Here is a 12,812-nt window from a genome sequence, read left to right as displayed (position 1 = left end):
AAATCAAATGCAAGCAGGTTTAGCTCAAAACTTAGATACAAACCTACAGAGGTGCAGGAACAAGCTACAAAGTCCACAACTTTGCTTTCTCTAGTATATTCATTTAAATTTTCAGCTGCTTTATTGTGTATAAAAATGTGAAGCATCTTCCCCAATAACTATCATTGGAGTCCAACTATTACAAATTCAATATATTCACAGCTTGGTCATGCATAAGTCATTGAGTATTGTTAGAGGTACCTCCACCAGCCAGTTGCTTTTTATGGTCTCATACACAGTGGAATTGTACTGATAGAATCATTTGCTGATACCAGTTTATAAACAAGAAGGACAATGAATTAGCTCCTGGCCTCTGAGTCTCATGCCATAGGCATTAGGTTACAGTAAATGGTACAACGGATCCCAGCGAAGAGAGCGAAGGAATTTGGAGGGGGCAAGTTGCAGGCAGAGGGAATCATGGCTATGGGGAGAAACAGAGAAAACAGAGTCTGTATTTAAACTAATCTAACAGTAGTTATTGCTGTGACACTTTTGTTCCTCACTCAGATAAATTCTGTAGGGTCATTCTGTGATGTTTAGGATCTTGGTGGCAGCAGAGTTGCTGTGAATATGCTGAGAGTGCAAGCAAACTTCAAGTCAGCATTCTTGTGCTGCAGAATTATTGTCAGCAGAAATGCGTTATTGGTGCATGCAGATACACCAGTTTGTAGAGTTCATTTTTAGTTGGCTGCATTAACCCGGGTTTCATCCGCCTTCGGCTGTTTGTAGATTTGAGTTGGGAGAAGAGGAGGAAAAAGAACATGTAATCAGGTCAGTTACTGGAGGAATATATACCAAGCTCACCATTGAAAAGTGGAAAAAGCTATAGAGTAAGCCACCCTAATATGTTTAGACATGTTTTGTTTTACTTTACGTAACATAATTCTATAAAAGCCTGGGAGAGCTCTCAGTATATGTCTATGTGTGTCTGACACCCATAGCAGCATTTAACATGAAAAAGACCCAACAGGAACATCAAAATGGAGTCTTGCCAGACCTAGACTGAATTTCTTACTTTACAGTAGAATTGACAGAAGCCTGGATGGTCACTTCATGAGAAGGAACAAACACACATATCAGGAGCAGCACTGGCCTGATGTCTACCTAGCCACCACCAGTCCGTCCTGTGAGCTCAAACATAGCAATTGGTGCTCACTGTAGCCTTACGTCAGTTATTCTATGCTACTCTGGGACTATAAAACAGTTGATGGGCTTTTACAGGCCCACATCATTAGCACTCATGGATAACTTATTTTTAAGGAAACAATGACTGTCAGGCTATTAGTTTCAAGGTGCATGTGGCCAGGTTCATTGTTGTGGGTGTGAATCTGTCAAAAGCTCTAGAATGACAGCAAACACCTACTTCTGGGGTCCACCCTGTCCAGAAGCAGCTATTCATTGCTCTCTGGATGCAGGCCATTCTTGACTTAAATGGATCTGTGACAACTAATTTGACATCGAGAAGTCAATAATAATCGTTATTGCATAGATGTGAAAGGACAGCCATTGCATGGTGTAGTGTTAGGGCCACTATATTGGTAGAAAGTTATTAACTTTGATGACAAGTTGAGAGACTTTTACAAACCTGTTTGACTTTGGTTGCTTTGCAGCAATAGCATGTGTGATCAGTTTTACCCATTTGTCAAATTAACTGAGCAATTAGCCAAAGAAATTTGATTTTGGACAATATCAGAGCGCACAGTTCCTGTCAAGCCTTCCATCCGTAAAAAAGATGCAGAATATCATCACACAGGTTACTGGGGGCAGGGAATAAGAAAAATTCAAGGAAAGACAGAATGATGGTGAGAATGAGCAACTCAAAACTGAGCCTTATCCAAAAACTGTTCAGTGAATTGAAAGAAACCAACTGTTGCAACCTGTAGTTCTTATTGTAGTAAGAGAAGAAATAGGTAAGTGATTTTTAGGTGAGAAGCTCTAGCAGTCTAGCTCCCTGAAAGCTCAATTTTCTCCCCTGCAAAATAAGAGTAGGGAAATACAGAATAAGCTGAAATAGCTGATTTGTGAATAGAAATTACAGGGACACGTGTTATCTCCAGCAGAGGTATACTGAATAACCTTGAAGAAGCTATCTCATGTCCAAGCTGAGAGATGCAACTTTTGTCCTGAAGTATACACTTACACAACTGTTTGACAGACATGAGTGACCTTTTGTTGCATATTTGACTGATCTGTCTCCATAGTTCTTTGTCCAGTCTTCTGAGGTTTGACTGTGGTCTGTGAGCTCTGTGGCAGAGAGTATATAGGTATTTCTTTGGTTAGGCCCTTCCAAGACTTCTGCTTTCAATGGAAACTCAAATAGGTAATAAAATGTTATCTATGCTAATTCTACATTCTGTTAAATATAAATTACCTGCAAATTTGTCCATTAATTTGCATAAATGGCTTTATGATATGCTATGCAGAGTCATAGATTTGAACTTTTTCAAAAGAAATATTTTCAACAGAGGCAGTCTCGGTCATCTTAATTTAATTTATTATGACTTCTCAGTCTCATATTTGCATTTTACTTGAAGAGATAAAACGATATTACCATCCCAAAACTGCTGAAGAGTATATGAAATGTCTCAGATCATCATTACTTACCATTAAGAGGTCAAACTTTGCTATGTTTAATACCTGAAAGACAAAGATAAGGAGTTTCTAAACATTTCAAGAAGTAGTCCTAGGTCTTTTAATTAAAACAGTCTGCAGTGGGTATATCCTCCAGAAGCTGCCTGGGAGGGCTTCCACAGGTTAGGAACTGAACTAACTTAATTTATATGGATGCAAATAAAGGCAGTGAAGCAGCAGAGAACTCTGTGAAACCAATTGGCAGAGAGCCATCTGTTAAGCAACCACAATTACGTCAAAGATATCTAAAAATATATCAGTTGATTTGGGAACATAATGCCCTAACTCCAATAAAAAGGCACTTTGAAAACAATCAAAAATGTTTTTTAAAATAAATTACACTTGCTCATATAGCAATGAAATGTAAGAAGAACTGCTCTCATAGACATTGTTAGTAAGTCCTGAATATTTCCATGAAATAATTATTTGTTAGTCTCTATTTCTCCTCTATGGAGTAGAAACTGCTGTTTTATTTCAGTGCCATTGTGTCTGTCCCTGGTTTCCCCACAGCCTGACACCTCTATCATGTCCTGTCTTCCTCTCTGCTTCTCCTGAGTTTCTCCCTCGTGTATTGTCCATCCAAGCCACCTTGTGCAGTCTTATTTCCATCCCACTCACTTCATCCACTTGCTCTCACTCTACTCTCATCCCTGCCCTTCTGACAATCCTGCTGCTTGGACTTCGTCTCTGCAATTCTTCCTTTCTATTTAGGCTTCCTTCTTCCCATATCCCCTTCTCCTGTCTAAACTACATACCTCTCCTTTCTTTGTGACTTCCAGATTAGCCTTTCTGCATTTCTGTGTCTCTCCTGAACTCTTGCTTTTACCTTCAAATGCGTCCACTGCTGTGGAACTCTCCTCTTCCACCTCCAGCTTGTATGCATCTGTCTTCTTTGTACAACCACCTTATGTGGGAGAAGCTGGGGACACTTCCTTGCTGTCATTTTGGTATTTTATGCAAATTGACTCCAGTATTGTCCACCTACTTTTTATATAGTCATCAGCCTCAGGTTTGAGAAATCAGTGTATAGCTTCAATCTTGATGAAGGCATCAGTGTGACAGCTCTGAATGAAATCTCGTAATTTTTTCCTGCTTCTGCCCACATAGTATTGTCGTCATCGCTGTTGTAAGAGAGCCAGGGGCAACAGCCTTGATTTATGATTCATTTTGTATCAATACTATGGGCCCCTGCAGCAGGCAAAAGCTGGCTGATGGTGAGACTACCAAGAAAAAATTGCCCATGAGACAAAGCTTAACAATCTTAATTCAGCCTTGCTAGAGTACTGGTAAAAGGTGAAGGTGCTGAGTCACTAATTCTTTAATAGTTTGCATGCAGGTAGATGTTGGTACCAGACAGTTAATTCCTGAGCTGGACACAGGTGAAAATCTAGTTTTGCCATCTCTCTTCCACTCTTCCTTCAAACCTGAGAGAAGTATTAGAAAACCTGACCACCAGCACTTTGGTACATTGTTAGGTGAAACAAAGAGTTGTTACAGATAGAGGCAAAGTAAACAAAGAGTTGTTATGGATAGACACAAAGTATCTGCAAATCACTGCAGCACCTCTAATTTTGTTCATATATGTATAGCTAATTAAGAGTGTGCTTCCCAGTGTGATGGTGATTTCAGTTCCAGTACGCCACATCCAAAGAGTGGACTTTCCAGTGGCTGATTTCAAGAGCAGATGTCACTGTAAAAATTGTTTACTTAGCAGCAGCCTTTTTTGGTTACATCCATCCAGTCAGGCTGCAAATACGAAAAGAGGAAACATTCCCCTATTTGTAGAAGTCTGCCTGCAGTAATAAATATAAGCATATATATTTTGAAACAGGTATTTTTAGAAACTAATGTTGAGGGCTGTACTGCTGTTTGGAATTTCTGCCCTTTCAGATTTTGTTGCTTAGTCTATACATTTTTAATAATCACATTGCCTGCTAGCAGTGACATTTTGTGAAGGTCATTTTTCTTGTGAAGTTGGAGAGTGGACTTGAATTTCATTGAAGGACTCCCCGAGCTGCAGGATCATTGTTTATGGAACTCTTTTGCATCTTGTACTACCTTTGAAGCCTGTTTAGAATTCTAACTAATGATATCTTCAAAGTGTCACTGCGCTCAAGGGCAAAAAAGAAATCTCAAAATGCACTTTATATTTAAAACCAGTTTTGAATAGCTTTGAAGCATGGTAGTAGCTGAAATAAAAGGCATAGATAGACTTACTATGTATGCACACACAGAGAATTCCATGTTTCACCAACTTTTTCATTGTCAGCAAATTGTCCCTTCACCATTGCAACGCCTTTTTCTTCTGTACTATAAAAATCATCAGGTCTATGGATAGTCTTAAAAATTTTTAATGTGATTGATAATTTAATACCTCAGCAGGTATCTGTAGGCAATCCCCTTCAGTGTAGAGGTTTTAGTTTTGTCTACATCATTCGTAGCCTGCTGCTTCTCATTTCCGCTGTGTAGAAATACAGACCCTGCGTTGTATTTATATGCCTTTTCTGTTTGTGAGTAGAGGATGGCAGATACTAAAACCAACATGCTATACTTGAAATAAAAGAGACTGTGGTGTCAGCTACTGAATTAAAATTGCTTGGTTTTCATAGAATCACAGAATCGTTTTGCTTGGAAAAGACCTTTAAGATCATCCAGTCCAACCATTAACTTAACATTACCAAGTCCATCACTAAACCAATTAAGGGGAGAGTAGCAATTTCATGTTTCCTGGCTTGGTGGCTGGATTATTTATAATGAAAGTATAAACTAGGAATCATTAAGATTGGAAAGGATGTCTAAGATCATCATTCCAATCATCAACCCAACACCACCATGCCCACTAAACCATGTCCCAAAGTGCCACATCTACCCGTTTTGTATAAACCAAAGTTCCTGCTTCCCACAACTGAGCGCATACCAAGTTTGCTTATTAATAAAAGATCTGAAGGTTTATTTGGTAGCTGTATCTGATGTCTTCTGATACTGACATAGTCCTTTAAAACATGTTAAATGTTAGTGGCAATGTTTGAGAATATGGCCACTTGAATACCTGTACTGTTCAGGGATATTTTTTTGTTGTTTTATTTATTGCTTTCTGTAAGTGTTTTAGCTGTATGGGTAGTATAGGACTCCTGCATTCTTCTCATAGGGATGCCATTGAGTTAATTCTGTCATTTTCCTTCTCTATGACTTTGTTTTTCTATTTGTAAACTAGGAACTTACAAAAGCACAAGGATGTGATTTATAATTTAATCTTTCCTGCAAAGTAATTTGTCTGGTTTTCTTCCGTTGTATTCTTTTGCTATATCAAACTGCCAAGAAAATTTAGCTTATTCAGAGTGTCTTTATATTTAAGATATGCTTTTCAATTTCTATTTTGATAGCTGTACCATCAAAGCGTTGTAGTTTGCCTGGATGTTTTACAATGGATTTCACAGTTTTATGAGCATTGCTAACATCTTAGTTGTGCCAAATAACTTAGAATCTTGTTTCAGAACATGAAACAAGATGATCCACTGAACAGCAACTACTGTGAAGGAAATGAAGAGAGGTTAGGACTGTAACCTGCCTTTGAGGTGTTATGTCCTAACTGAAGTTAGATGTTGGGAGACTGGACAGATTGTGGGTTTGAGAAAATTTGTGTTAGGAAGTAAGGACAGAAGGTTGTGCATGTCCCAGAAAAATAATTTTCCATCTGATTCCCTGTGTAGAAAAAGACCAAAAAGACAAGAATTTTCAGACTCTGCTTCCAGGCTTCTTGATGCCCACTGCATATGGACCGCTTGTGAATAAAAGCCACCAGCCTGTTTGGAACCGCTGTTTTGCTGACATGATCAAAAGGGAAGGCCTCAGCCTTGGGCCATTATCATTACCATTTTACTATTTGCCTGCCTGCCTGCTACATGGGCTTCCCTTTGCAAATTTTTTTTTCCTGTCTTCCGCGCAGACTGATTCACCCTTCTCATGCCTGGGAAAATCTCAATGGGAAAATGCACATGAAATTGATGAGGAAGAGAAGGCAGTTACATTTGGTCTTTTCTTTGCTTATTCCCAAACATTCTTTCCTTTCTGTTAGAGGGAGTTGTTATTTATGTGGTGTTGGTTAACATTTCCTATATATATATAGGGTCCTGACTTTTAACATTTTCTATAGGGGTCTTCACAGTACAGCTAACAGTGCTTCTTCCCAACCCCTTGTCTTTCCCTATTTTACAGAACCAAGAGAAGATTCTTTAACATATTTCAGTGTTGAGAATTAGCAAGGACGTCTCTTGGCAGAAACAAAAAAAGGAGATATTCTTACCCAAATTTTAGCTGGTTTCATATTTTTCTTGTCCTTGTACTTCTTCACTCACTCTGCTATTTAATCTTTGATTGTAGGCCACTAAAGAAGTAATAGAGCGAGAAGCCCCAGGGATGGCCCTGGCAATGCTGATGGGATCACTTAATGTTACTCCTCTGGGCATGCTCTCTAGGTAAGACTATTTCCTTCAAAATATGAGTGGAACTGTTTCCTTAGAAATACACATTGCCATGAAATGACTATACACAAATAACTGAAGATTGCCATTGTTATCAGGACTAGAAGTCTTAACTTCAGAGAAGTGGCCAAATTCCAAGAATGGTAATTGCATTCTTTCATTTCATTCCCTTTGTTGTCTCCATTAGACACGGTATCCTCCTGTATTTTCTGTGCCAGGTTATTTGTAATATTGATGCATGCCATTAAACAGCTGTCTTTTCATCCTAGAGCTGTGGCATTTCAGTGGTGAGTGAAGAATTCTTCTATATGTTGTTCATCAAGTACTAAAATGCTTTGTTTAGCATAAAAAACCCTTGATAAATACAAATGGGTTGTTTTGATATTGCTTTTATTCCAGTATCAGCAAAAGCTCTCTAAGTTAAACAGTATTTTATCCCATGCTTTCAGATATAGTACTCCTAGAATTTGGTATTTCCTGCAAAATAATTAGTAACTGTTTCTGTGCTCATTGGTGTTTCTTTTTTATCAGTGACATCTCTTGTTATCCTGTATATCTTTCTGGAGTTGATTTTTATTTTATTCCTTCAATTCACCTCATTCTACCTATGATAGACTTAGTAATATCAATACCTTTCATAAGTTAGTTTGTGCTTGCATATTATGTCAAGGTAATTAAGAAACAACGGCTGTTACAGGTTTTTGATTTCTCATTGTATAATGAGGGTATAACAAGAAAATAATTATGTAAGAAATAAAGGAAGAACTTTCAAATCTGCAACTTTGTCCTCAGATACTTGCATTTTTAAAGGACATTTAGATGATAGGTTTAGTGATTCCACAATGTATTTTAAAACTTTTCATAGCACGTATCACATATCTGAAAGGGCAATATTACCATGTTAACACCTTCACATTCTGTCCAAATTAGCAAGTGTTTTCATTTTATTATCTGATATAATTGTTTATGTCATAGTGTATGTTTATCTGCAGGGAAAGGATAACAGAATACTACCACAAGGAGAGGAAAGGTTAATTTAGCTGTTCTGTTTCTCATCAAGAAAAGGATAGCCATGGAGAGGACACTACCAAGTTTGATTTAGGATGTGGTGTGATCAGGATGGCTGAAAGGATGTTGTAATGGTAGTGCAACCAAAATGCTGGATTGCAACCTGATTCTTCTGTACATATAGGAAGAAAATGTTCCTTAAACTACAGCCAATTTCAGTAGTAATTGATGACAATGATACAGAGATACTGCATGCAATCATATAAGGCCTTAAAAAATTTCCCAGTGGAAACCTTTACTTCAGGTCTAAAAGTAATTAGGATGCAAAAGTCCATTATTTTTATAACACTGGTCAGATCATAAAGTTGAGTACACAAAAGTTACAAAATTGCAGCATTATGGTTTCTTGTGCAATCTCAGTTCTCCATGAATGCACCTGTGTGTTATGATTACATTTTTTTGTAGAATTCCTCTGCAAATGCTTAAGATGGAGGAAGGAAATTTACTTTTCTTTGTTTTGGTTGGCCTATGCGTAACCCTTAATCGGTTTTGGTGCTCTTTATTCAGAATCTTCTCTGAATGCAGACTCACTTCCTCTGGGATTTTTCTTACATCATTTGTTATTCTAAGACACAAATTGTTAATATATTTTCATAGAAAATTCTGCAAATTGAGATAGTGTTGTAATCCCCGCCTTACAATGAGAACTAAGGCACACATTAAGACAGGTCAACAACACACTAATTTTAGGTACACAGTTTAAGAAATGTAATCCAAATTTTTCAAAGCATTTAACATTAAATGTCACTTGTCCTAAGCTTAACTCTCATTGACTTCATTTTGAAATGAAGTTCTGATAGATAATTTTGCATGTAATGTGTTTGACTTTTCAAAAACAACAAAAGCAGAAGTTCCATTATGCAACATTAAGCTGAACTTCTATAAATCACCTGCAGGTTTGGAAATGTTAGGTCAATCATGTTGAATTTTATCACATGAACTTTTAAAAATTTTTATAAGTTATAGGCTGTCTTCCTGACTATGGGTCAGCATTAGGAAGTGGTGAGTTATTTTGTAGACTGGATTCACAGATAGTTACAAGCAAATGAGGGGCAGTGAGACTCTCGCAGTTCAGATTCAGTCCCAAGGTCTAGCATAGAGTATCTTCGAGCGTCATAGACCTTTTTATGTGTTTCCTGAAAGTGTTTCCTTTTCTTCTCTGTGACCTTCCAAAACTGTCCTTGTCCCAGAATTATCTTTTCCCTTCACCCAGTTCCTTACCTGTCAACTACCCATGCTGTGCCAGTCTTTACTGAAGCTTTTTAAAGCACTCTCTGTGCCCTTGCCTATCTATTCTGCTTTTATCAGCATAATTTCTTCCCAGGGAGATCATGTTTTTTTCCCAATGAAATAATTTTCTCCATTCCTAGTTCTGCATCAGACCTGTATTTCTTTCCTCCCACATCCATTTTTTTCATCCTGTTTTTCCTTCCACTCCCTTGCTTCTATTTGTATTCTTCTTTCTCAGACTTTTTTGTGTTTTCTTAAAATTTACATCCCCTGCATCACAAGGCTGAGGATAACATGAGATCCACAGGATCTCCTTCAACTGTTCTGCATTTGGAGGAATATCATTAATTTATCTCTCAAATTACCCAGAATGCATGCACATTTTGTGTGCTTTTGTGTTGTGAGCACATACAGTATTTTTTGCAAGCCATGCAGTTCTTAGGTACTTTTACTTACTTTTGCATGCTCTCTTGAGAAATTTTTGGCAGCTCCATTTCTGTCTTGAGCCACTAGATGTGATTATTGGCAGCCAAAACTTGTAGCTTTCAGGAGAAAGGCTGCTGGTTTAGTCCTTTTTTATTATTGGTTGATTGGACTGGTCATTTAGCTTATAATGTTCAGAATTATTTAAAGGAGAAAAAAAGAGCCAAGAAGAAGATTATTAAAGGAGCTATCTGCCAAACACAATTCCACCTCATTTTAATTCGTCTGTGGATAATTCCTGTTTCCTTTACTTTGAATCTGTCATAAATTGTATCCCATGTATAGGATTTGCTGGACTGCGTTTGTACTCTGCAACAAGTAAGTTGCAAGTTTGACTACTGCAACAAGAGTAAATGAGCACATTTCTTTAACTCAGGCTTGTAATCTTTGTATTGCAGTAGAGCATTCCTCAACTACCTGGAATTCTTTCTTAACTGAGGGTATATAGTGTGAAAGAAGTGAATATGGGAAAAGGGAAATATTCAAGCTGCCAGTTGAAAATAAGACTTCAGGCTGGCTTGACTGTGATATCCAAAGTTAATTTTGTGGCACAAAAACGGTCTCTGTGCTACTTAATTGTGAGCATTATGACAGCTGTTGCTGGAATACTTGCTACCCTGCTAGAAAATGCCATGCTACCAATAAATGACATTAATCACCAAGAATTATTTGTATAAGAAGAAATCCAGGGAAGTTGGCTACCCCACAAACCATGTCCTTTGGCTCAAAATTTCTGGTAATGCCCTATCAAGAAATTGTTTTCTTTTCTATTCTGTCTTCACTTATGGCTCATGTTTTTGTTTGATAAAGAGCTTGTTACACAATTTCTTTCAACTGTAGCCTCTGTATCTTTGTGGTTTGGTTTCATCCTTTTACTTTTTTCTTGTCCTTATATCCCAGCCCTGGGTTTTTCACCACTGATTTTGTAAACAGTGGAGAAAAGCAGGAGGTACTCTTTACAACCTCAAGACAAAATCCAGTAATTTTTTTTTTTTCCCTCAAAAAATATTTAGCTAAAAGGAGGAGGAAGCAAACTCTATAAACAACAGAAAGCATCCAACACTTGGGTGTTCAGCCCTGCATCAAGACCAAAGGAATTCCCTAAAGACAAAAAATAAAATAAAATCTTCCATCTTTGATAGTTGCTTTCATCTTTTTTTGAGGGGGAAGGAAAGACTGTTAGGAATAAGTAGATATGAATTGCATAAGTGCAATTTTCACCTGAGAATTACTTCCCTCTGTGCTTTTGTTGTGTTGCATCTTTAAAAAAAAAGAAGACATATTTGAATTAATGCAACCAGCATTACTTAGTATTTTTACCTAGCAAGGGAAATAGTGTTTGACACCATCAATTGCATTACAAAGGTACCATGTGTATGAGCAACTAGGAACTATATGAAAGAATGTATTAGATGCAAGTAAACAATAAAATTAAGGAAGCTACACAGATCTAAAAAAGATGGAAATCTAGCCAGTGTTTATACTATCAATTAAATGTTAGACTCTGTCAGCCTTGTTTGATGCTTTTTCAGCTCAGCTTCTCCTGAGCAAGGATCTTTAGGTGTTGGAAATTGAGCTTACAAATTCTGATAAATAATAAGAATTTATCTTAAATGCTGTGTTCTTGTTTCTACAGTGGAGAAAGTTGCATGCAAGAATTTCACTCTGGGTTTCTTTCTTTTCAGACCTGTGTGTGGAATCAGAGGGAAAACTCTCATAATTAATCTGCCAGGTAGCAAGAAAGGGTCACAGGTAAGAAGCGTTCTTCCTGATCTGCTACTGAGGACCCATGATGAGTACCTCCCATTGTTCTGAACAGTAGAAAGTATGCAGTACAACAAATTTTACAGAAGTGAATTGAAATGCATATTCATATAACTGAACACACCATCACTCTCAGTCAGGGACAATACAATTCTGATCTGATTGAAGGTACAGTGTGACCAAGACAGCATTACATGTAGTGCAAGAGAGCACTCACTGTAGCAGGCAGTGCTAATGAAGAGTCTAATGGTCTCCTACCCTTCCTCCTTCTTCTCTAGTCAGCCTGTACCTGATCCCTGTGTTGTCTACAGCTTCCAAGAAAGCGTTCTTTTTCACACAGAAGAGGAAGGCCTAGTGTATGGTAGAACCTGCTGAAGTGTGAAGAATATTCGTAGTTTTGGTCAGCAAGAAGGGAAAAAAGGAACATTATTTTTAAGAGTTTGAGGATTTTTTAAAATCAGACTTTACACCCTTCATACAGTTTGTTTTCTTCCTGCATTTTGGTCAGTTTGGACAGGGAAGTTAGGCTTTGTGGTTTTATTCATGCTTACTTTCTGACTGTAGAGCTGAGAGAAACACAATTAAACATCAGGAGGAAATTTTTTTTTTTTTTGGTGTTAGTAAGGCTAGATCTTTCCAGTGCTCGCTCTTTCTATGTAGTTGGCTGATAGATCCAGAAAAATGGCCTTCTCCACACAAATACTGCTAAGCTGAATAGTGGGCTGTACAACCTGATACAAAGCTGCTAAGGTAGATCTCCCATCAATCACGAGAATGTATTTCTCCAGGGCTCAGACTATGTCAGTGGCCTTGTTAAAAAATGTCTTTACCTCTGGCCTCTAACAAATGCATACCTGGTAGTTTATCAACGTCTTCTGAACCAGTATTACGCAATCACAGAGGAGACAGTACTAATGTGTTTGGCAGCACAGCCCTGAAGTCACTGTTGCTTGAAAGACTTATGTCTGGAGATAAATAAAGAAAGTTTATGGGGGCTGTCACTTGGAAGTTGAAGAGGAAATGTTTTGAATACTATTATCTTAAGCAGCCATCACAGGTTTTCAGACACATTGTCTACATGTTTCAGTTCAAGGACTCAGTAAGCCCTCCCATGAT

The 12,812-nt window shown here is 37.7% G+C and overlaps 1 protein-coding gene across 8 annotated transcripts in view; it reads left to right on the top strand.

Annotated features, from left to right (window-relative positions):
- GPHN (gephyrin) overlaps positions 1–12,812 on the top strand; it is a 314,644-nt gene that overhangs the window by 182,325 nt on the left and 119,507 nt on the right. For all 8 annotated transcript variants that reach the window (XM_075713210.1, XM_075713207.1, XM_075713208.1 and 5 more), the window contains 2 exons: positions 7,051–7,145; positions 11,618–11,684. In XM_075713210.1, the coding sequence (XP_075569325.1) occupies positions 7,051–7,145; positions 11,618–11,684 (162 nt within the window). The remainder of the gene's footprint in view (positions 1–7,050; positions 7,146–11,617; positions 11,685–12,812) is intronic.

This window comes from Pelecanus crispus, chromosome 6 (genome assembly GCF_030463565.1).
Source record: "Pelecanus crispus isolate bPelCri1 chromosome 6, bPelCri1.pri, whole genome shotgun sequence".
Taxonomy (NCBI): Eukaryota; Metazoa; Chordata; class Aves; order Pelecaniformes; family Pelecanidae; genus Pelecanus; species Pelecanus crispus.
Note: the sequence above shows the minus strand (reverse complement) of the source record. Positions and strands in the feature narration are given on the sequence as shown.